Source organism: Lycium ferocissimum, chromosome 9 (genome assembly GCF_029784015.1).
Source record: "Lycium ferocissimum isolate CSIRO_LF1 chromosome 9, AGI_CSIRO_Lferr_CH_V1, whole genome shotgun sequence".
NCBI lineage: Eukaryota > Viridiplantae > Streptophyta > Magnoliopsida > Solanales > Solanaceae > Lycium > Lycium ferocissimum.
The window spans coordinates 57,964,942-57,989,636 of NC_081350.1; the positions used below are offsets into that span (position 1 = coordinate 57,964,942).

The 24,695-nt window shown below is 38.5% G+C and overlaps 1 protein-coding gene across 2 annotated transcripts; it reads left to right on the plus strand.

The window, feature by feature from the left end:
- The first annotated feature begins 938 nt into the window (after positions 1–938).
- On the plus strand, positions 939–7,860 carry LOC132031374 (dihydrolipoyllysine-residue succinyltransferase component of 2-oxoglutarate dehydrogenase complex 1, mitochondrial-like). Of its 2 annotated transcripts, XM_059421311.1 has the most exons (15): positions 940–1,122; positions 1,222–1,284; positions 1,873–1,947; positions 2,600–2,660; positions 2,741–2,768; positions 4,114–4,184; positions 5,175–5,249; positions 5,335–5,390; positions 5,468–5,512; positions 5,620–5,901; positions 6,011–6,105; positions 6,650–6,740; positions 6,827–6,937; positions 7,094–7,288; positions 7,372–7,860. In XM_059421311.1, the coding sequence occupies exons 2-15, from the start codon at positions 1,234–1,236 to the stop codon at positions 7,561–7,563; spliced, it is 1,428 nt and encodes a 475-aa protein (XP_059277294.1). In that variant the 5' UTR covers positions 940–1,122; positions 1,222–1,233; the 3' UTR covers positions 7,564–7,860. The 2 variants fall into 2 exon arrangements, with proteins under 2 accessions (XP_059277295.1, XP_059277294.1); XM_059421312.1 differs by lacking the exon at positions 5,175–5,249 and having other exon boundaries at positions 939–1,122.
- Positions 7,861–24,695: the final 16,835 nt, after the last annotated feature.

Below are 24,695 nucleotides of genomic sequence, written 5' to 3' on the forward strand. Positions count from 1 at the left end.
ATACTAGCTACCACGGAATAGAATTGGTGTCATATACCTCATGAAGAGAGTCATCCTAGTGCTGTCCGCTCATCACGTGTCACATCTCATCCTGAAATATGAAAAATAAAAGAGGGCTAAAGAGAGATTGAGTACATTGTCACATTACTCAATAAGTATCAGTGACTCTCTCTAATCCAAAGATGGGACAAGATTTCACTAGTAAATCAATTGTGGTGGACGATAGTGATATCTAATGGTGGTGGTGAATGATAACAATGGTTGACGACATATATTGGTGGCTGATGATAGTGATTATCGGTAGTGATTGGGGGTTGTTATGGTAATTGGTGGTGATGATTGTAAATGGTGGCTAATGGTGATAACGACTGAATGTGGTGACTGGCGGTGACAGTGGGTACGGGTGGTATTAATTGATAATGATGGGCGACAATGATGATTAGTGATGAAGGTGCATCTTTGTAGAAAATTTTGAATAGAAATCTTAATAATACTAAGACTTAAGTTATATATCTTAATTGCTTAGATAAATTCAGATCTATTAAGCGATTAAAATTATAAAATTAAACGCACTAATAATTAAGATTGAGATCTTAAAAGTAAATTGATTTTGATGATTGAGATTTAAATAATTAAAAGTAAAACATTCATTGTGGGTAGGCCTGGGCACAGAGCCGAGTCAGCTCATCTTGGTTTAAGTAAAAAAAAAAAAAAAAATTCGGCTCGACTCGATTTGATTCGGTTAATGTCCGATCAAAGCTCGACTCGGTAAACCCGGGTTCGGTTATACTTTGGCAAAGTTTGATTGAGCTTGACTCGAGCTCGGTATGGCAAAAACTCGGTTTAGCTCGGCTCGATGCCCAGGCCTAATTGTGGGTAAATATTAAATAAATGAAGCTTAGGTAATTTTTTTGGGACAATTTTAGGGAGTAAGTTGTGTATTTTCCCCATTTCTCTAATTGTGTTTGGTGACAAGTTGACATGTCAGTCCATTCTTCCCTCTAACGCCTGGAAGGAATAAGAAAAAAAGCAAGCTACTACAGAAAAGTATTCACTGGTTTGCGACTTTCCTTTTTTCAATCGGCGCTCTCCCAAACAAACCCTACTCCATTGATTCTTGAGGTCAAAAATATGTATTACTTTTCTTCTATAAGAGATCTACATCATTGTTTCATTTTGTTAAACTATTGTTTTTTGTATTGATTTGAACAGATTTAATAGAGGAAAGAAAGGATGCTGGGTGTTTTAAGGCGCAAGGTCGCTTCTACCACCTCTTCTGCTTCGGTACCATTCCTTATTTCCCTTTTCCTCTTTTAGTTGCGGTACTTTATGATGTTTTTTTTTTGGGGGGGTTCAAAAGAACCATTTACCAGCAGGCGAAATGACAATAGTATAAATAAAATAAAGAGACAGGAAAATGAAACTAGAAGCCTAATATGAGATCAAAAGTGTCTCAAAATTACCCAATATCTCTTGTGGAACAGAAAGGTCAAAGCTCGTTTGATTCTGATTTTCAGTAATTATGAACCGGGAAAGTGTGGCCTTTAGACCTTCGGGATACGAAGCTAGCATAGGGATAACCGGCTTGTGGGCTGTTGTGGCAGCCAAGCATTCATAGCGGCATTGCTTTTTGATGAGTTTGGACATGAATACAAGTTAGAAACATGTTGAATTTTTGTGAGTAGTTTGGAGTGAAAAAAGGTATTTGGAGTTTGTCGAATTCCGAAAAATTCTAACAATTTCTATGCCCAAATATAATTCTGGAAAAAAGTGAAAATTATCCATGGCCAAACGGGCCTTAGTTGCGTACGATGTTCGGTACTTTATGATTGGTTGATGAAATTAATACGGCGATTTTTTTTTTTTGGGCAGTATTTAGGGAAATCTATGCATGCGGTTCGACCTGCAGTGTCTACATCTAGAATTTCCTCTGCCGCAACAGAAGAGGTAAGGTCTATATTTATAGCAGGATATAAATGCTTCATTTTCTTACTACGATGCAGATTAATTTTCAGTGTTTAGGAGGTCAAGTTTTTGTTGTATTTGGAGCATTTCAACCCGAAATTCTTGAACGTTTATTTTGGGTAGTTTTAAGATAAATACATTATTGAGCTATTGTAATGAAATGACAGTATTGTTTTGATTAGAGTTTCAGGTTATCCAAACGGGCAGTGCTGTTCGTCAAATTAATTTCCTTTAATTTAGTAGGTTTTCAGGTTGTTTTGCTAATGATGTAAATTGCTGGAACTGTATTCTCGGTCCTTAGATCTCACTTGTTGTTTATGTTACCATGTCTTTTTTCCCTTCTACTTCTCCTTATACACTGCGACATGTCTAGCTTTCGGCTGTGATTGATTCTGATAAGATTGTGTTATGAATTAGCTAGCTTTCAGAATTTATGATATAATGTTTGAGATAAACCATGTGATAGTTATCCAGGCTTTTATCTTTTCTTTTTTTGTCCTCTTAACTCCGGGATGGTATTTGTCTTTTGAAATTCCAGTCTCATATCTTTGGACTGGCTATGCTCCTTTCTTTTCCATGTACACTTTGTTCTATTTGAGATTTTAAGCAGAACATACTTTTCACATGTCAACAGATATTACTTCTTCCTCGACAATGCGGTCATGCTCGGCATTTCAGTCACCTTGTTTTACCTGGTAATCATGATGGCTCAATCACAAATTCAATCTATTCATCTCATGTTGCTATTGTTATTAACTCCTAGTTTCCGTTACAGGATGCTCAATGAACTTGCGGCCAGAAAGGTTAGTGACCATGTTCATTACTAGGAGACCTGTTTTTCGTAAAGTTGTATAGCATGAAAAGATTCACCATATGTTTCCTCCAATTAGCCTAACCATTTTCCTCCTCGTAGGACAGCTTTGCTTTAGTTCTATGTTTGGAGGTGAAACCAACAATTTTTTATCTTTGCATATCTTAGTATTGCTGTCAGCTATACAGCTTGATCATTGTTTTTTGTCATTACGCGTTACTGGAAGAAGAGACCTTGTTTTTGGCAGCTGCCTATGTGTCTTCCTGCACTGAAATGAGAAATTAAGAGCTGAGGCAGCGTGACAAGGATAGCATGTTCATGTGCCCTAAAGAGACAAAAAATCTACATGTTTCTATACATGATATAAGTAAAACACTCCCTCCTTCCTGTTTTATACAATGCAATGACCAAGGGCTTCCAAACACATCGTAAGCTAAACCAAAACCGAAAAAAAAAATTGTTGAAGAACCAATATTGAGTATTGGTAATAATACCAGCAAACAAACATAATTTGATTGCCTATAGACTAATAAATTCACTTGCATTATTATTCACATTGTGGTTAGAAGAACATATTATAATTGTTGAAGACTTGCAGATTGATAAGGAAATCATATTATGATCTTGATTTGATCTTAACAGAAGTGAATCTTACACTTGCAAAAGGTGTGAATGATTTTATTGTGTAGGCATTTTTGGGACATCCATATGGTTGGAACTTTGTCATATAAACTGAGAGTAAGGGAGTTTTATGATCGTAGGTCTGATAACTTTGTATGCTCAAAGAAGTCTCTGTACCCAAAAACCAAAAAGTGGATCTTAAAACAATAAGAAAAAGGTGATCTTAAAAAACAAATGTAATGTGCTTTTTGTATGTGTTTCTGTACATATATTATGTATTACTTCAGCAGTTGACCTGTGTCAATAATACAGCACTGACCACAATGGTATTTTGCTTTTATATACCTTTTTTTTTAGAAAGGTAACAGTAATATTTCGCTTTTATACCCTTAAAGTCATTCTCAAATTGTAGTGTAAAGAAAAGTAAACAAAATAAAACGCTGGACTGAAATCATATTTAACTATTATTATCCCATTTTCATCATCAACTGTATAACAAAAGATGAGATAATGCGCCTCGAAGTATGTGCTCATTGGGTGTTGCCACCTATTAATCTTTTCTTTCTTATGCTGCACCTTGTTATGATGGTTTTCTTTCTTTGATGGATGTTTATGAGTAAAGAGTAAGAATTGATGATTTTGCTACATTCTGCTGCTTCTACTTTTCTTTTCCCCTCGTTTTTGTTGGTCCACATGAAATATTTCATTGTCTGCAGGGGAGCTATGGGTAATCTTCACTCAAGTCTACCACTACAGATTTGCAGCAGGCCTTTTTGTTCAAATAGTGGTATATCTTCTATAATAGTGATTAACCTTGTCTTGTCTTGTCTTGAATCTTGATAATAATGCTGCATCTGCTAACTTCCAACTTGTAAATTAAAATTTCTTCTCTAGTTTTTGACGCCTGAAATGATTATTACCTGTTGATATCCTTAGAGAAGATACCTTTTACTTTTCCTTCTGTTTTAGTACTGAGATTTTATGTAGATATTAATTGAACTTTGCAGGTTCTTTTGTTATTTCCCTTATGATCTCTAATGTTTAACATGTTAATTACGGTAATATGCAAATTCTTGTCTGAGAATGAATGATTAATTTGCATTTATCTATCTAAAGATACAGAGGTAGCTACTTGGAATGGGGTGAAATTAAGTATTCATTGGAAATTCACAATTGATTTATACTCCATTTGTTGTGAAATTGTAGAGTGGTTGGATGTTTACTTTTATTCATCTTCTTGTTTCCATTTCTAGTCTTCTTTGCAGTGCTATTCCTTTTTCTTCTTCTATTGGGCTTGGTTGGGATTAAGTATGAACATTAGGGCCTTTACCCTTCGATTTTCATTATTAGTATATGAATTCAGCTGTATGGATGTCTTGAAATACGTTAATCCAAAGTGGAGGAATTAGCTATACTTGTACTGCAATAATGGAGTCTAATGATAACTACCAGTGTTATGTCTAGCAAGTTCATTATAGAGACTTTTAAGACACGTATTCAACGTGTGCACAATTAATTGTACCCAATTGCAGTGACAAAGTTACTATTCATCACTTTGTTTTCATTGTTATATACATGAATTTCTCAGAATTGGATTATCATAAGATGTGTTAACCCTTTAAATGGGGTAGAATGATGACTATCAGTGAGATGACTGGCAATTTTATTAATAGTTCAGAAAATGCTTGAATTGCCGTACTCTGCCGCACTCAATTGTGTCTGCAATGTGATACAATTACTAACATTTTGTGCTTTTTTCATCTATATTTCTCCAAAGGTGATCTGGTCGATGCTGTTGTTCCTCATATGGGCGAATCCATAAGTGACGGCACACTGGCTAAATTGCTGAAGAGTATGTTTTTTGTTATTGTGTCCATGACCATTTTTTTTTTTCCTTTAACACTTGGTTCCTTTAATCTCTCATTCTTTTTATGCAGATCCTGGTGACAGAGTAGAAGTTGATGAGCCAATTGCTCAGATTGAAACAGATAAGGTATTCGAACATGTTTAACCAATTTTCTCCAACTTTTATGGGTTATTGTGGAGGTTAATGGCTTACATGTAATCCAGGTAACAATTGATGTAACCAGTCCTGAAGCTGGTGTAATCCAAAAGGTAAAATATCGTTTAACACTGGAACTCTTCATTTTCTTCCCCAGGTGTATTATGCATTTCTTATTTTGATATCAATGGATTTTGCATCTGCTTTTGAATATTTATAGTTTGTAGCTAAGGAAGGAGACACTGTGGAACCAGGCTACAAGGTTGCTATCATTTCAAAATCCGGTGAGGGTGCGGAAAGTGTAGATCATGTTGCTCCATCTGAGAAGCCATCTGAAAAAGAAGCTCGAAAGCCAGCTGCTCCCGTTCAAGAGAAAAAAGAGGAAGAGATGAAACCCAAAGTTGAGACAGCTCCTGTGAAGGAGAAGCCTAAGGAACCTTCACCACCTCCTAAACGATCTGCTACAGAACCCCAACTTCCCCCTAAAGAGCGGGAAAGACGAGTAACTCTCTTAAACTTTTGAAAGCTTATTGTCACTACTCACAACACTGTTCATTTGAGCATCTGTATCAATTACCGAGTAGCAACATTTAAATCTCCCTTGATGATAGGTTCCCATGACTAGGCTCAGGAAAAGAGTTGCCACTCGTTTGAAAGATTCTCAGAACACATTCGCATTGTTGACTACATTCAATGAAGTTGATATGTAAGTTTTGATTGTTATTTTGATGAACAAATTTGTGAGCTTGTCTTATGTTTTAGCTTAACCCTAGTGTTATCAGAAAGATATCCGAAAAAGGACAACTTGATATATGTTGCATGGATTCATATAAGGGTACATATTCAGTATACGTGCAGAAGTATGCGGTCCCGGCATGTTAATTTTTGCCAACTTTGTATTTTTGAAGATTCCACTTGAAATACCCATACTATCACACCCGTTCGACATGGTATGCCAAAGCAAATGGAAGGGTCCATGTACAGATCCTTTAGATGACTAAAACTAGTTTACTTGAGTGATTTAGAAGGTCCAAATCTTAGTACCTCTTTCTTTTTGGTGATTTTTTATGGCTAGTGACATTTGAGGTTATAACTTAAGTATCTTTCTCAAGCTGATATCCTGTAAGCAGACTGTTCCTGTTCTTCTGATACATTAGAGGTGTAGGAGCCATTTGTCCTAGCCCATGAACTGTTTGCTATGCACCCATTATATTAGTTGTATTCACTTTCTTCAATCTTCCTTATTGCAGGACAAATTTGATGAAGCTCCGATCTGAGTACAAAGACACATTTGTTGAAAAGCATGGTGTGAAGTTAGGACTCATGTCTGGATTTATCAAAGTATGAAAAGTATCAATGTTAATAGTTTTTTTAAATATATATATGTTGACAAACACGAATGAAAAAGGTCTTATGCAAAATTTCAGGCAGCAGTTAGTGCACTCCAGAATCAACCTATAGTTAATGCAGTTATTGACGGCGATGACATCATATATCGGGACTATATAGACATCAGTATAGCTGTTGGTACCCCAAAGGCATGCCCACCCTTTCTTTGACTCAATATTTCGAATTAAATTGACAATTTATAGACAACCTGTAATCTGATGTGTCGAACTTGTCCTTTTACCTGCTTTTGAGACCCCACACTAAGTTTATTGCCGATGTTTTCCAACTTTTCTTTGCCAATTCAGGGTCTGGTTGTCCCTGTTCTCCGTGACGCTGACAAGATGAATTTTGCTGAGATAGAAAAGACAATAAACGAGCTTGCTAAGAAGGCAACTAATGGAACCATCTCTATTGATGAAATGGCTGGAGGATCGTTCACAATATCCAATGGTGGTGTGTATGGAAGTCTTCTAAGTACCCCCATCATAAATCCTCCTCAGGTACTTGTCCTTATTGAGACAACAAGGTTTGAAATTTCTCATAAAGCTATCTCACCATTGATGTTTGTTGCTTGATTTTGTAGTCTGCTATCTTGGGAATGCATTCAATAGTGAATCGCCCAATGGTTGTTGGAGGCGACATTATCTCAAGACCAATGATGTACATCGCGCTGACATATGACCATAGGTTGATTGATGGAAGAGAGGCGGTATACTTTTTGAGAAGGATTAAAGATGTGGTAGAAGATCCACGTCGCCTGCTCCTTGATGTTTGAAGATATACAACCATCTCTGGATTTTGAGTTGACTGTTTGTGGTATACCTGAGTGTTCACGCAAGCTTAAAACCAGAATAAACATTGTCAAAGTTATTGAGGCCTTTGACATTGCTTTTGTCCCTGATTACTTAATCAGTTCCATCTATACTTGAGACATGCAAATAGAGCTATGTTACAATTCAATCTTTCCCTTTCCTTGATTCATCCTTTTCAACAACTTATTACCTTTTCACATGACGCCCAAGGAGGATAATTTATTGCTTGAATGTATTTCACCAGTTTTTTATGCTTTTCAGTTTCATGTTATGTAGTTACTCTTGTATCTGTCCTGTCTTCTTGATTTGAGGCGATTCCTTTCTTAGAACGGTACTGGTAGCCCTGATTGGGATTCACCTCTGTTTCAGATTCATCCACACAGCAATAATAGGTTCTATGACGAGGCAGCTCATGATGTTCATATAGATCTATTATGTGCTTCTGCCTTTAGCATTGGATAGACTTAATACATTACTGTTCTAGCTTTATATATATATATATATATATATATATATATATATATATATATTCTTTTTTCATTTTCTTTGGAACAATCACAGACTTTTTAAATTATGGACCTATTACTAGAAGTTTAATGTGTAATCTCAACATTCAATGTGTATTCTTGAATAATCTTCATAGGTCCCAAGCTCTTCTTAGAAAGCCCTCTTCCTTCTCGTTAAGAAAAAAAGAATGCTGCTTGATTGAACGAACATTGGTTTGGTCTTTGTACTTATCTAGCTTTTACATCCAAGGATGATATGAGATGAGGTCTAAAACGAGTAAGGAGCGGAGTAATTGGCGTAAAAAGAAGGGATAAGGGCCATAATACGCCTCCTTTTCGTACTTTTTATTTATTTATTTATGTAATTTTTCACTTTATTACATTCACTTTGATATGAAAAGACATCATCTCGTGTGTCTACTACTTCAGCATCAAGGCATCTTAATAGTATACAATTGTGGGTATCTTGTCATTCCTCGTTACCACATGGGAGAAGGAATGGCTAGAAGATTTTACAAGATGTGGAGACAGAATCATATGCAGGTTGGATCCATGTGCCTTCAAATGCTTAAAGGAATGGTATAAAAGCTATGTGATCTTTCTATTGTAGACGGCAAGGATCAAGTTAAGAGCACAAATTCTAAGGTATCTCTATTCTAAAGCGACTAAAGATATATATATTCCTTGGAGCTACGACATCTTGCTATGACCTATCAAATTTTTAATGGAAAAGTATCATAAGTAGCAGGATTAGTGTCTTTTTCTACAAAAACTAGCGATATTGTTTTTTCCATGTAAAAGTATTTTCTTTTAAAACGTAGCATATACACTGTATGCTCACTCTTCAAAGAAAAAGTAGCACATACATTGTATGCGCCAATACAATATCAATGTATATACACGGATACATTGTATATATAAATATATATATACGCTGATAGCATTTATACAGTATACGCACGCATACAAGAATTGTATGAATTCGTTCAAGAAATTCCTGCCTCTCTATCTATCTCTGAGATGTTTGGATTTTTCAAAACTCCATGGACATGCAGAAGAGAAATGCTATCTCCACTCAGACCAAGACAAAACTTTTACTTGTTCAAATAACAATTAAGGTGAAGCAGGGTCAGGAACGATGAATCTCTTTATGATAAACAGATTCATTTTTCAAGTTTGTTATTACGGGATCTATAACTGCTTCCGGTTTAGGTGTGAAACCTGACAAGTATACATCTAGGGAATTAGCTTTATCATTGCTTAAACGAAAGTACTATAAGAATCGGTATCAAATCCCGCACGTAATTGTACAAGCTTCCATAGCAATAACATATTTTGGTTGAGCATTTGCTCATATAATCTCACTGAAAAGGGGGCCATTTTCATTGTTCTTTATTCCTATTTGTTAAAATTAAATCCGCTTGTCTAGGACTCGATCTTGGTACTAGTCTATAACGATCAAAGTCGAAGCGTGAGCCTATTAGTGAAGCAAATTCAATGAAGCAACAACTGGTGCCATAGAGAAGCGGCCATAAACTAGAGTGTCTTGACCAATTTGAAAGATCATTTAATGTAGTTGATTATCGATGATTCATTCTTAGATTTTCTAAGATTTTTTAAATGATGAAGAGATAAAAAAAATGCACTATTCTGAAATGTTGATTGTAATAGTAATAAGGGGTAAATCAATTGAGTATTCAACTTTTTAAAGTCTGCTTACAATTTAGGCATAGACGAATCAAAATATATTTGCTATAATATGTAAAATATAGCTATATTTTGTAATTATTTAAAAATATCACTATAATGTGTAATTATAGGGCATAATCAATTACGGGCAATTTGCAAGATTACCCTTTGCTGGGGGTGGTCTTTAATTTTTGTCCCTCAAAATGGTGGTCTTTAACTTTTGCCCTTCAGGCAGAATTTCGCGCCAAATTCTAAGGCAAAATTTGGGTCTTAAAGGCAGAATTTGCACATGGGTAGAATTTGCAAGCAGAATTCTGCCTTGCAATTTTTTTTTTTAATTGAGCTGGGGTTTGAACCCACAACATCGGGGTATTAGGCGAAGGGAAAAACTTAAAGACCACTAATTTGAAGGGCAAAAATTAAAGACCACCCCAAATGAAGGGCAATCCGCGCAAGAAAAAGATCAATTACATTAGGTAATTTTTTCGGGCAATTTACAGGATTGCCCTTCGTTGGGGGTGGTCTTTAATTTTGGGGAAAAGGACATAAAGGGCCGTTCGACCCAAACTGGTCCCACCGGATGGCCCATGTTACTCCAAACCCAAAGTGTAGCCAGCGCGACCTTTATGGCGACTTTAGTCGCCACAAGGACTATTTGTGGCGGCTTTAGTTTCCACTAAAGATCAACTAAAAACTTACTGATGAATTTTGGTTGTTTTCAAGTAATTCTGGGTCATTTTAATGTGTTTTTGTTGTGTTTTAGGAATACGATGGCCTAAAAGCAAAAAGGAAAAAATGCCCAAAAATGAAGATTCGACGTTCCGTCGATTGATCGATGGACCGTCCTTTGAAGCGTCAATAAATTCAATTTTCCAGTGATGGTCTTAGCTGAAGAGGGCAAAGGACGGAGGCATCGACAAAGATCGACGTTTCGTCGTTTGTATCGTCAAACAAATTTGACAACAAGAAGAGAGAAAGACGGAAGACTTGACGAAGTGTCGAACTGGTCGACGACACCGACGAATGGACCATATAACTGAAGAAACAAAGGACGGAGGCATCGACGGATCGTCAAACTGATCGACGATCCGTCGATCTTACGACCAGGGGCAATTTTGTCAACTGTTGCTGTGCGTTTTTGGAGCTTATTTAAAGAACATTTTAGGTTTTTGTTCAATATCTGATTTTTCTCCAACATTGAATATTAGTTCCATTGGTGGGTGAGCATTGAATACACCACTTTTGGAGCTTAGTGAAGACAAAAAGATTCCATTTCCACCATCTTTATCACACTTTGTAAGCTTTATGTTTCTATTATTGCTTACTACTTTTGTGACCAATATGTGTGAGTAGTTTCTTTAATCAAAGTTGTGGACCCAAATAATGAGTGTTATGTAATGGGTGTCTAACATTGCATATATATATAATGGGTTGTGATGTGTTTTATTATTTCTCGTATTCATTGTTAGTTAGTGGTTGCAAACACTTACTTATGCATAAACCCTAGTTTTGTTTGGAAAGATGAACAAGGATTTGAGTTGAATTAATATAAAAAGGACTCGGGGCGCTAACCCTCGTTCTTTTAATCCAAACAAATTCCAAATACTTTAAAATAGCGAATACAAACCAAAACTCTTTTTCTACACTAGTCGGAATAGAACTAGTCTTTAGAGATTAGTAAAATATATGATTAGTATTCATTTAACACTTTATTCCCTGTGGGATTCGACCCCAACCTAGTTGGGTTACTATATTTGACACCGACCGCCTTGCGCCATAATTTAGGTGTAATTTGAGCCTGTCAAATTTTGGCACTATTGCCGGGGAATACGATTTTGAAATTTACTAATTGTTAAATACTTTTCTTTAAACCCTTTTCTATTCCATCACTCTGTTTGTTTTCTCTTCATTATTTGGCAACAGATGGCTGGCAGAGCCAACCGAAATAATCGAAGAAATCAAAATTAAGAGGGGCTCCGGATAAACTCTCCTGCACCTATACTAGTAGCGGGAGAGGATGAGAATGTATTTGCGGATTTTTGAATAATGCGGAGTATGCGACTGCGGTAGTTCCTCCTCGAGTTGGAAATGCAAACTTCAAAGTGGAGAGTCATCTCTACCATTTATTGAAACTTGAGGGGTACTTCAAAAATTCTTTGGAGAATTGCCCACTTTGCCATCTCAAGAATTTCTTGCATGTGTGTACTCAACAAACAAATGGAGTTGTTCATTCTGATGCTCTTCGATTGAGGCTTTTCAAATATTCTCTTATCGGAGAAGTTCGTGAATGGTATGAGAAGCTTTCAAGCAACTCAGTCCACACATGGGCCGAATTATCCGATATTTTCTTAAAGAAGTAGTTTCCGCCGAGCAAAAAAGGCGGGCTCCGAGACAAAATCTTTGAGTTCAAACGATTACCCGGGCGAACAACAACACAGTGCTTGGGATCGGTTCAAGTACTATCTAACCCAATCTCTGAATCATGGTTTCACGGATAATGTGCTCATGGATAAGTTTTATAAGGGGTTAGACACCATGAATCAAATTGCCGTTAATACGGCCGCGGGTGGTTGTTTCATGGATCGGACTTTTTCAAATATTACTACTTTGCTGAATCTTCTCACCACTCATCACCAAGCTTGGCACTCCAATGATACTGAAGATTTGTCCTGTGGTAGTCCTTTTGTTGCCGCGGTGGCCAAAGAGAATCATGAGCGAGATCATGCTTTTGCTCAATTGCAAACCACCATGGATTTTTATCAAAGAGACTTGCGGAGAAAGAAGACAAGGGTGTAAATGTTGTTGAAGAAATGCCATCTCATGCCCCCGGAATGTATCAAGTCTCGGAGGAGACCTATCTAGAGAGGCAACAACAACGTGAGGATGCTAATTATATCGATAACTCTCAAGGGGGTTATCAAAAGCAATGGAGACCCCAACTCTCAAGGGGGTTATCAAAAGCAATGGAGACCCCAACAACAAAGCAATCAATATGGCCGAAATGAATATGGTGGTTTAGATAGGAAGGATTACAACAACAACAATTATGGTAATCGAAATTCCAATGCCTATATTCCACCAAAAGGGCGTTCTTCCAACTCTCAAAATTGGCGAGAGGGTCCTTCCAATGTTCAAGGGATTTCTCGAATAGAATCTATGCTTGAGAAGATCTTGGAAAACCAAAACAAGAGTGACAAGAAGATGGAAAATTTGACCGAAGTGGTAGGCTCTCACACTGCTTCGATTTAAAAACTTGAGTCACAAATGCGAGATCTTTCTCGTGAGCAACATCCTCCACAAAGAGGAGGAATTCCTAGCGACACAATTACGAACCCAAGGGTAGTGGAGGTGATCAAATTGCCTTATGCAAAGCTATTTCTACTAGAAGTGGGAAGATACTTAATGCGGTGGATGAGAGGGTGGTTGAACCTATTATTGTCGAGCCGGTTGTTGATGAGGTTATTGAAGAAGAAATTGAGGCGCCAATTGAAGTGCCTATTATTATTAAGAAGGAGAAGGTGGCACACCCTATTGTTGTTGAGGGTGATGAGGTGCCAAGTGTTGAAAAAACTACCGAGGGTAGCACTAAAAAAATCAAGGTCACGGGGGGTAATTAAACCCTTGACTCAAACTTATAAATCTCCTCCCCCGTTCCCACAAAGATTGATGAAAAGAACGGAGGATGCCGAGTGCCAACGCTTCTATGACCAATTGAAAGGGTTGTTAATAAATATCCCATTTCTTAATGCATTCCAAGAAATGCCGGGATTTTCTAAATACTTGAAGGATTTGTTGACGACAAAAAGACCAATCAAGCATGATACAGTGGGAGACTCCCACCGTGTGAGCTCTATTATTTCGTCCTCAAAGGTTAAGAAGAAGGGAGATCCCGGGGCGTTCACTATTCCTTGCACCATCGGTCACCATGATTTTGCTAGTGCCTTATATGATAATAGGGCTAGTATTAATTTGATGACACTAGCCATCTATAAACAATCCTGTTTGGGGACACCTAGACCAACGAGCATGCGTCTCCAAATAGCCGATAGAACTATCAAGAGACTGGTAGGGGTTGTTGATGATGTCATTGTTAGAGTGGGAGAATTCTTATTACCGGCGGATTTTGTCATCCTTAATTATGCGGTTGACAAAGAAGTCCCAATTATCTTGGAAGCCATTTCTTTTCTACGGAGAGCCTTAATGGACTCGAAAAAGAATGAAATAAAATTTCAGGTAAATGATGAAGAGGTAACCTTCCAAGCTAGCAAGGGGTTAAAATTGCCAAGTGCTTATGAGAACATTTCGGTCATTGATTCTTTATATGTGGTAGACGAAGCGGTGGAGCAGAAATTAGAGGAGGAGTACTTTGACGAAGCACTTTCGGCTATTTTGGTGAATTTTGAGGCGGATGAAATGGAGGGATATGTTGAAATGGTAAATTCTCTTATTGGCCGAGGTTCGTAGACAAAAAACTACTCCTCCGGCTAAGCCTTCGATTATTGAGCCACCAAAACTTGAGCTCAAGCTGCTTCCATCTCACTTGAAGTATGCCTTTCTTGGCCCGGATAATACTCTACCGGTTATTCTCTCATCTTTGTTAAATGAGGAACAAACTAAAAGGGTGCTTGAAGTGTTGCGGGCTTATCGAAGATCTATTGGGTGGACTATTGCGGATATTATGAGGATTCCCTTCGGTATTTGTGAACATAGAATCGAGCTTGAGGAAGATAGTTCACCAAGTGTAGAGCATCAAAGAAGGCTAAACCCTCCTATGCAAGAAGTGTTCAAGAAGGAAATAATCAAATGGTTGGATGCCAGTGTTGTATACCCAATTGTAAATAGTCCATGGGTGAGTCCGGTACAATGTGTGCCAAAGAAGGGGGCATCACAGTTGTCGCTAATTCCAAGAATGAGTTGATTCCTACAAGGACAGTCACCGGATGACGAGTGTGTATGGACTATCTGCAACTTGTAAAGACCACTTCCTTATGCCTTTTATTGATTAAATGCTTGATTGGCTAGCCTGAAGATCTTATTATTACTTTTTGGATGGCTATTCGGGGTACAACCAAATTAACATTGCCTTAGAGGACCAAGAGAAAACCACTTTCACTTGTCCTTATGGCACTTTTGCTTTTAGCCGAATGCCTTTTGGCTTATGCAATGCCCCGGCTACATTCCAACAATGTATGATGTCTATTTTCTCGGATATGGTGGAAGATTTCTTGGAAGTCTTTAGGGATGACTTTTCGATTGTTGGTGACTCCTTTGATGAATGCCTTGATAATCTCGGTAATCTATTGAAGTGGTGTGAAGAAACCAACCTTGTACTTAATTGGGAGAAATGTCATTTCATGGTGAAGGAAGGGATTGTCCTTGGCCATAAGATTTTCGAGAAGGGTATTGAGGTAGATCAAGCAAAGATTGATGTTATTGCCCAGATTCCTCCACCTATCTCCGTCAAAGGAGTTTGTAGCTTCTTGGGACATGCCGGCTTCTACCGGCTATTTATCAAAGATTTCTCAAAAATCGCCAATCCGATGTGTAAGCTTCTTGAAAAGGAGGCTAAGTTTGTGTTTGATGAAAAGTGCCTTAAGGCATTTAATGAATTGAAGGAAATGCTCACTTCTACTCCAATTATTGTCTCTTCGGATTGGTCATTGCCATTTGAGCTCATGTGTGATGCGAGCAGATTTGCTATTGGTACGGTGCTTGGGCAAAGGCACAACAAAATCATGCACCCAATTTATTATGCTAGCAAAATCCTCAATGGTGCTCAAATGAATTATACCGTCACCGAGCAAGAACTTCTAGCCATTGTATATGCTTTTGAGAAGTTCCGGGCCTATCTTTTGGGATCCAAAGGGGTTGTTCACACGGATCATGCAGCATTGAGATATTTGATGACAAAGAAAGATGCCAAGCCGCGGTTGATTCGTTGGGTTTTATTGTTGCAAGAGTTTGACTTTGAAGTCAAAGATCGAAAAGGTTGTGAAAACCAAGTTGCGGATCACCTATCTAGGCTTGAGGAAGTTGGGAGACCGAGTGGAGATCTTGAATTAAACGATGCTTTTCCCGATGAAAGACTTTTGGCCGTGTCTTGTGAAGTTGCTCCTTGCTATGTGGATATCGCCAACTTCTTAGTGATAGGTCTTATTCCCAACGACATCAAAGCTTATCAAAAGAAGAATTTTTTGAGAGATAGTCGTCAATACTATTGGGATGAGCCCTATTTGTTCCACACTTGTGCCGACAACATCATTCGGCAGTGTGTGGCCGAATTCAAGGCCATAAAAATCTTAAAAGCTTGCCATGACTCTCCCGTGGGGGGTCATCATAGTGGGAACCGCACCGCGGCAAAAGTTCTTGAATGTGGCTATTATTGGCCCACTCTTTATCATGATGCAAATTTTTTGGTGAAATCTTGTGACCAATGTCAGCGCCAAGGGTCAATTGGGAGAAAGCATGAAATGCTGATGAATTTTGTCATGGAGATTGAACTTTTTGATGTGTGGGGCATCGACTTTATGGGCCCATTTGTGAGTTCTCGTGGTATGCGGTACATTCTTGTTGCGGTTGACTTTGTGTCCAAGTGGGTCGAAGCGGTAGCATTGTCCAACAATGACGGCAAGAGTGTCACAATTTTTCTCAAAAAGAACATATTCACAAGGTTTGGCACTCCTAGGGCAATCATTAGTGATGGTGGCACTCACTTTTGCAACAAGCAATTCACTAATCTCACGGAGAAGTATGGAGTGAAGCATAGGGTGGCAACTCCTTACCATCCTCAAACTAGTGGGCAAGTCGAAGTCTCCAATCGGGAGATAAAGAGTATCTTAGCCAAGACGGTTAATGCAAATAGAACCGATTGGTCATTAAAGCTTGATGATGCTCTTTGGGCTTATAGAACGGCATTCAAGACGCCCATTGGTACTTCTCCTTATCGGTTGGTGTTTAGGAAAGCTTGCCATCTACAGGTTGAACTTGAGCACAAAGCTTTGTGGGCATTAAAAAAATTAAACATGGACTGGGACGAAGCGGCCAAGTTGCGGTTGTTTTAAATGAATGAAATGGATGAGTTTCGGTATCATACCTATGAGAGTGCGGCATTGTATAAAGAAAAGATGAAGCATTATCATGATGTCAAACTTTTGAAGAAAGATTTTCAACCGGGTGATTCGGTGTTGCTATTCAATTCAAGGTTGAAGTTCTTTCTGGGCAAATTGAAATCCAAGTGGTCCGGCCCTTTTGCTTTGGTGAGTGTTTCACCCATTGGTTCGATGGAATTGAAGTCCGAAGATGGGACTCGTACTTTTAAAGTGAATGGCCATCGGGTAAAATACTACCATTGGATGGTTGATGGGGACAAGATTGTTGATGCTCACCGGTTGAAACATGGCACCGGACCTCGACACCAAAAGTGGTATTACGTCGTGCCGAGACGTTAAATTGTGCTCTTCTTGGGAGGCAACCCATGTTCATTTTTGCGTTATGTTTTTCGTTTCGTTGGTTTTGTTCTTGTGTTGTTTTGATGTTTGTTTTTGTGTCTAGGAACCTAAGTGTTGAATGGAGAATTTGCCAAGGAAGCAGATGAACAATGCACATTCGACGGACCGTTGATATGTTCGACGACAGGTTTGACGCTCCGTTGAACTGATCGACGGTCAATTCAACGGGCGTTTTTCTCTCTTGCATATATATATAAAAAAAAAGCGAATGACGTTGCACTCGACGAAACGTCGAACTATTCGATGTTTCGTCCTTTTAACGCGTCAGTGAGGGTTATTAAATTTTTATATAACCTGACACCCCTTTATTTCTCCCCATTTCTTCTTTTCAAATTTTCACTCCTCCTCCACCTTTCCCACTCCCATAACTATTACCCAACTGTTACCCGATTTTTCCCTCTTTTAAATACACCCATTAACCACCATTCCTCTCATAACCATCATTCTCTCTCTTGTTTGCTCTCTCATTCTGTAGTGTTGTAACCCTAGTAGTGGCTCTTTGTCTGTTCATCATTCCTTAAGTGCTAAAATCAAGTCTTCTTTCAATTTTAAGGTATGCTAGATCATGTATTGCTTGTTTACATGTTCATACTAGTTGTTTGCTTCGACTTCCATGTATTGTTGTTGTTAGTTTATTTTTGCTAGTGGTTTGTTTGGATGTGTGATTCATTGGGTATAACTGCTTGCTGAGAATTGAGACTCGTTGGAGCGAGTGCATCGTCTTCCATCGAGTCGGAGGGCATTACGACAAACATACCTCATTCATGAGATTGTTGTTGTTTTGCCCGCAACCTGTTTGATAAAATGCCCAAGAGTGGAATGATGTGTTGTTTGAAATGTTGGCTTGGAGGGCATTACGACTAAAGAGTTGTTTTGCCCGCTAATTATTTTCCATAAATCTAACTCGAGCCAACGTTGGGTGAAGTCTGAGTAACCCCAATTACGAGAGGATTTGCACCACGACCCGAGGATCATATTGAGTAGATGTAAATGCTGTTGAATTGAGCACCAATGTAAGCAAGTCCATGCGACGCTACGTTCGACGGTCCGTCGATTCACTCTACGAACCGGCCTCCTTAACGTCAAATGATTCCTCACAAGAGGTTGGGGCAAAACTAACTCGACGGTGGACTCGACGATCAGTCGAATCAATCAACGGAGCGTCCTTTCCACCGTCAATAATTTTCAAATAACAGTGACCAAAGATAGATTGACGGTGAGATTGACGGCCCCTCGATCGGTTCGACGGACCGTCCTTCTGATCGTCAATCTGCTCAACGTTTCGTCGATTAGTTCGATGGATCCACTGGCAGCTTTAAAATTATCACATGTTTTGCATCTTTTTCTGGTTTTGCTATATTTTTATGGTTGTCTCAACGACGAAGGGTGTTCTTTTTGCAGATATGCCTCCAAAGAATCCAGTCAAGTGGGGTGATGGTCCTAAAAAAGGCCGAGGTCGGGGACAATCGACCCTTGCTCTTAGGGATGAACCCTCCAACTCTGAACGTCAAGAGGTGGTACCAACGACTGCAAAGTGAGCACGGACCACCACTGCTCGTGTAGCATCACCTTTCCCAAACTCCTCCCAGTCTGAAGAGGGGGAGTCATCCTCCACACCCGCTAGTGCTAGCAAGGCAGCAACTGAGCAATAAGCCGCTCCTGAATTAAATTCAAATGAGGAACAACAGCAGATGCGGCTACAGAAAAGGGAGATAGCTGCAATACGATTTCCTTATGATAGGTGCAGAAAGTACTACATAAAGGGGGCGACTACAGTCACTGGGGGTAATCTGAGGAGGAATATTCAAGAAGAGGAGCAAAACAGTATGAGCGGATTAGAGAGTTACCCTCGGATTACTGATCTCATCCAGCACTATCATTTAGAGGCATTCACACAGCCTCTAGGGGACTATTGCCCGACCATGGTTCGGGAATTCTATGCCACCTACAGAGTGCTGCTATAGAAGCGACACAAGAAAAAGAAAGATTTGAAAGGCGCCCCTCCGTTAAATACATTGTATGTTCGAGATGTGCATGTTAATATCTCTGCCGGCACAATCAACAGGTTTTATTTTGGAGATGACTTCGTTGAGCCAGCCATAGTGGAATATGATGATAAATTTGAAAGAAGAGCGAAGATGTCATGCCCCAAAACTAGGGTAGGCCGTGATTGGCACCCGACCTAAGCTACCTGTCGAGCGAACCCTGAGTTAAGTTGTCTGTCATAACATGTACTGAATTAATTAGCAACAATTACCCAATAAAGCACTAACTGAGCGTATCGAAATCTACACTAGATACTGAAATACGAATCATGAAAATTCCATGAAAACATAAAGACTGAAACGTGAAACTAACATAATCCACTAGGCTGAGTCATGAGCCTCTAAAAAAATACCAACAAGAACCGATATCCTCAGGGCATACCCCAGAATACTAAATCAATATAAAATAGACGAGTCTGAATTCCCACCGAGAAGAGAAGCGGGAAAATGCTGAGTCGAATGCTAATTCTCTCCTGTAGTGCCTGGAATGTAATCAACAGTATCTGCATCCAAAAAAAAAATTGAAGCAGGCCCTCACGGGCTAAGTACCACTAATAGGATACCCAGCAAGTCTCATAAGCCACCTCCTAAGAAGGCAGAGCGAGTCCTTCTGGGATAAAATAACAAGAAGGAAATACATCCATAGATAGCATATAAATAATTTAAGGTCAAAAAACTGATAATAGACTAAAGACTGGGATTGTATGTGGAACATGTAAGCCAATAACTAAAAACTTGAAACTGAGTTACACATAGTGGCCCTACGTATGTGTGGTCTAGGAACACGCACGGGGGAGTGTCGGCCTATCTCCCCAGTAAATAATAGCCACTACGAGCATGCAGGTATCTAACCCTTGTCTCTGTGGCACTCACGCAAGAGGAGGTCGGCTAGCTCTCCTGTCTGTATATGATCACATTAATGCATAACTAATTGCTGAAACTAAACGTAAGTATCACAACAAGGCACATAATAAATGGTGATACACATAAGCACGTAATACCATCACGCTTTCATATGAAGTCGTATTAAATAGAAATGGAGTAAACTAAATATTGGAACACAAGAAGACATAACGTATGGATTTTATCAAATACATGGAGCACGAGGTTCTAATGAAATCCCCTGTTAGGAGAGTAAGCCTTAACTTACCTCAAAGGTTTAACTTCAATTTCACGTATCCTCCAAGCAATTCCGAAATCACAATTTCTCAATCTACATGAATATTGGGATTCAATTAGAGTAGAGCCAACCTTGAGTATTTCTTTATATTATAGGTGCCATTTTAATTCTCATGGTACCTTTCTATTTCACTAATTCTGGATAATAATTAAAAACATGATGAGAGTGTTAACTGAGATTTTTCTATAGTATATAAAAGTCTAACGGCTTTACGTTGTATTAATGTTACAGACTAACCATCTAATTTATTTGCTGGAAATAAGGGCTCAAAATCTCACACAAGGTATTCCAATCCAGAAATATTCTACTTCGTATGTTATTGTATGTGTTACACCTCAGAAAATTTCATGTCGTCATGAGATAGATAGACTAATGCAGGGTGAGATGAATATGATGTTTCTATAAGTACGAAAGGTTATTTAATGATCCTAGTTAAGATTTCAAAGATGTTGGAAGTAAGAGGAGAAAGTTCCTTAAGAAGGGCAAAGTATATGTGGTGTTTTGGAAGAGTTCCGTAAGTACTGAGCTAATGTTGACTTAATGATGTCTTAAAGAAGAGTTGTAACTCTCCTTAGGTTGGTAATGAAGTGTTAAACAAGTGTTAATAAGGTTCCATAAGGATTGGAGATCAAACGAAATGACGGAAACCATTTCAAGGAAGTGGAGTTATACGACCACTTATACGGTCCGTATAACTTTATACGGTCCGTATAAGGGGTCCGTATAACCCCCAGCAGGAATATGTTTTTCATGATGGTGAACCACGGCCACTTATACAGACTGTACAATGTTATACGGACCGTATAACACCCGACGGGCTGAGTTATTCTCAAGTTTATAAATGTGATCCCACTTCATTATTTTCATTTTAACACTTCTCCACTTCTCTCCAAGTCTCTAGAACATTCCATACATTTCATATACAAGAATCCAAGGGAAATCAAAGGGCTCATATCATTAATCCAAGGGAATCAAGTATAAGGAAGCTCTTAGGGGTTGCTAGAGTCAAGAAAACTTAATGGATTGAAGCTAGGGTTTTTCTTCAAGTGAAGTATTTCCATCCAAAGGTTATTCCTACTCAATCAAAGGTAAGTTTTATGATCTTTTCATGTTATTTGGACTATGGAGAGGTTGAAAGATTTGGGTAGAAGAAGAAAGTAGAAAATGAGGTCTAAATGTAGCTTTTATGATGTTTATGAGTAGTGATCTATATGGAGTCATGATTCTTAGTATGATATAGATATAACCATGTTATGGAAGGTAATAATGGTGATGAAGAAGCATTATACGAAAATATGCTAAAATGGGTATGAAGTTGCTAGTATGAGTTGAACATGGGGGTGAATATTGAAGGCTTAGTGTAATGTGATTGCTTGATTGGATATTATGAGTGTATTATGGATGTTATTGTGGTTGTTGGGAGTTTTTTTGTGATATGGTGGAAGTTGATGAAATAGAGGAAGTGCTGCCCAATTTTCATTAGACTATGAATTATTCTAGTTTGAATTTAAAAGTATCATTAAGGCTTAACCATGGTATAAATCCTTCTAAATGTAGATTATTCAAGCTTCAACGGTGAACGCTAGATAGTTGAGAAGGCAAAGAGGTATGTAAGGCTAACCTTTATTTCAGTAAGGCATGGTTCCTTGGCTATATATATATACACATCCTTTTATGAGTTCTATAATGTCCTCCAAATGATTCTATCTCCAAAGCTACTAAAGCTTTTGATCCTCGATACTTTCATGATTCCATTGCATCCTTTATATGATAGTTGATCCTCCAAGGATAGATGTGACAAAAACAATAATGGTAATGATGTTGACGATACTTATGGACCCTTATGTATACGTGTCTAAGTATGTATGACTATCACGTGACACCGAGCTTATATATCCGGGTATGATACCTAATCCGCGCATACCACTGCAGTTGGGTACGGATACCACTGAACCTTGGTAGGGCCAGGTATGTATGACCACCGAGCCTTGTCATGGCTGGGTATGCAAAACACCGAACCTTCATGGTCGGGTATGGTATGGATACGAATATGAATACGAACACGAATGTATATGTATATATGTACACGAGCACGCTTTAGAAATGGAAGGTCCCTATGAAAGACAAGTAAGTAAGTAAGTAATAATGATGATGGCTTTATTATCTCCCAATTCTCCCATCTTATGTTGATTCTTATGCAGTCACTTATGTTACTATTATGATGTTGATTATGCTTTACATACTCAGTACAATATTCATACTGACGTCTTTTTATTTATGGACACTGCGTCATGCCGGCAGGTGGCCAAAGAGACAGGCTTGATCCATAACTTTTCTTATTCAGGGACTACTTAGGGGAGCTCCATTTCATCCGGAGCTACAGCTTTTGGTATTATTCTTTTGTGTACATACATGGGCACGGCGGGGTCCTGTCCCGCCTATATAATGATACTTACTCTTCTTAGAGGCTCGTAGACAATTGTATATAGTTAGATGTCTTAAAGCCTTGTCGGCTTATATTTTGTATATCATTTTGATGGCCTCATCGGCTTATGTATATTGATGTGGGCATAGTTGCTAATGATGGTATAAATGTGTTGTTGCCCAATGAGTTTAGCATTATTGATGTATAGTATTCATGAGTAAGCTATGTGGTCCACCTATATGTGAATACGAATGTACGATAAGAGGTACCCGGGTGGGTTAGCACCGGGTGCCCGTCATGGCCCTCGGGTCGGGTCGTGACAGTATGCACGTCTGTAAATGGACTCTTACGTGATAAATTAACGTACAAGAGAAGATAACCAATAAAAATTGAAGCAGCTACATTGTGGATAGTTCTTCTTCACTCAATCTAGTTTGACTTGTATGCAATATTTACATCAACCCAAGCCTAAAGAATATATCTTTACTCACCTTAAATTAAGAACATTAGTTCAAGTCCTCTAATTTGTGGGTTCCCCATTACGCAGGAGCAAAACTTACCCGCTTAATTCTTTAGATTACAATGGGCTAGAATCACGATTAATAATATTATGGTATGTAAAATTCAATACCCATTCAAAGGTTCCATCTTCTTCTCCAATTCAAAACTCCATTATCAGTTTCTCACTTCACTACTCAAACCCCAACTCTTGTTTGCAACTCAAAAGATAATCTTTCAATATATAAATGATAATTGAAGTGAGAAGAAGGAATAATAAGCTAGAAGGGGGAGGAAATAATCATACACAGCAAGCCGTACCGGTGCAGCAAACAGAGGAATTCTTGACTGCGTCTTTTGTTGCTTATATTTCTAATATTTGCTCCAGTTAGTGACCAAGGGGGTTTTGACTACTTCCCTATTAATCATTAATTAAAATGACCATCTTTGTTTGACCGTATGTTCAACAAAAGGGCTTGGCCCATTAACTTAATTGGTCCATCATCAAGTTCAACAAAAGTCCACTTAATCATCTTATTTTATATATTAATAAAATGGTAGTGGTAGAATATTTGCTAAACTAAACCAAGAACATCCTTTAAAAACATTTACAGTTCATATAATTATAAGGTCAAACACTTCATTAAAATATATGGTCCTTTATCCCTCGATCTTCGATTTACGTCATTGTCACACCCTTAATCCGGTAGGGTGTGATGGGCACCCGACCCTTACTTAGGGCCGAGCGAACCCTCTGACTATCATAATACTCGTAGTCATAATGGGCCCTTAACCAGATCATAACTGCATAATGAAAATTTTCGAAAAACAAACATACTTTATACCTTTTTCAAATTAGACAAAACTTGTAATCGTACAAAATCTGTAAAACTACATATAACAATACTACGGCTTATGGAGCCGCTCACAACGGACATCTTATACACATGACTCTGTCTGCAAAGTCTCTAACATAATCAGATACCATAACACACGTGTACACTGACTCGGCAGCACTCCGGAGAAAATGGAGCTCGCCAATCCCGCTGGAACACCTTCTGCTAGTGTCTTCGGCTCACACAGGTGTACCACGCGGCATGAACGCGACCCCCGAAGAAAGGGGGGTCGGTGCGGAATATGTACCGAGTATGTAAAGCGGAAATCCATTAACGAATAATAACCGGAATGAAAAACCACAGAAAACAAGTATAGGAACCGGAGAGTCATAACTTGCCTGTGCAACA

What these genes read in the sequence shown, in the direction of transcription:
- LOC132031374 (XM_059421311.1), top strand. Translation starts at nt 1,234, where the DNA reads ATGCTGGGTGTTTTAAGGCGCAAGGTCGCTTCTACCACCTCTTCTGCT. An exon ending in CTACCACCTCTTCTGCTTCG is followed by an intron (nt 1,285 to 1,872) that starts GTACCATTCCTT and finishes TTTTTTGGGCAG; the next exon opens with TATTTAGGGAAATCTATGCA. An exon ending in CAGTCACCTTGTTTTACCTG is followed by an intron (nt 2,661 to 2,740) that starts GTAATCATGATG and finishes TTTCCGTTACAG; the next exon opens with GATGCTCAATGAACTTGCGG.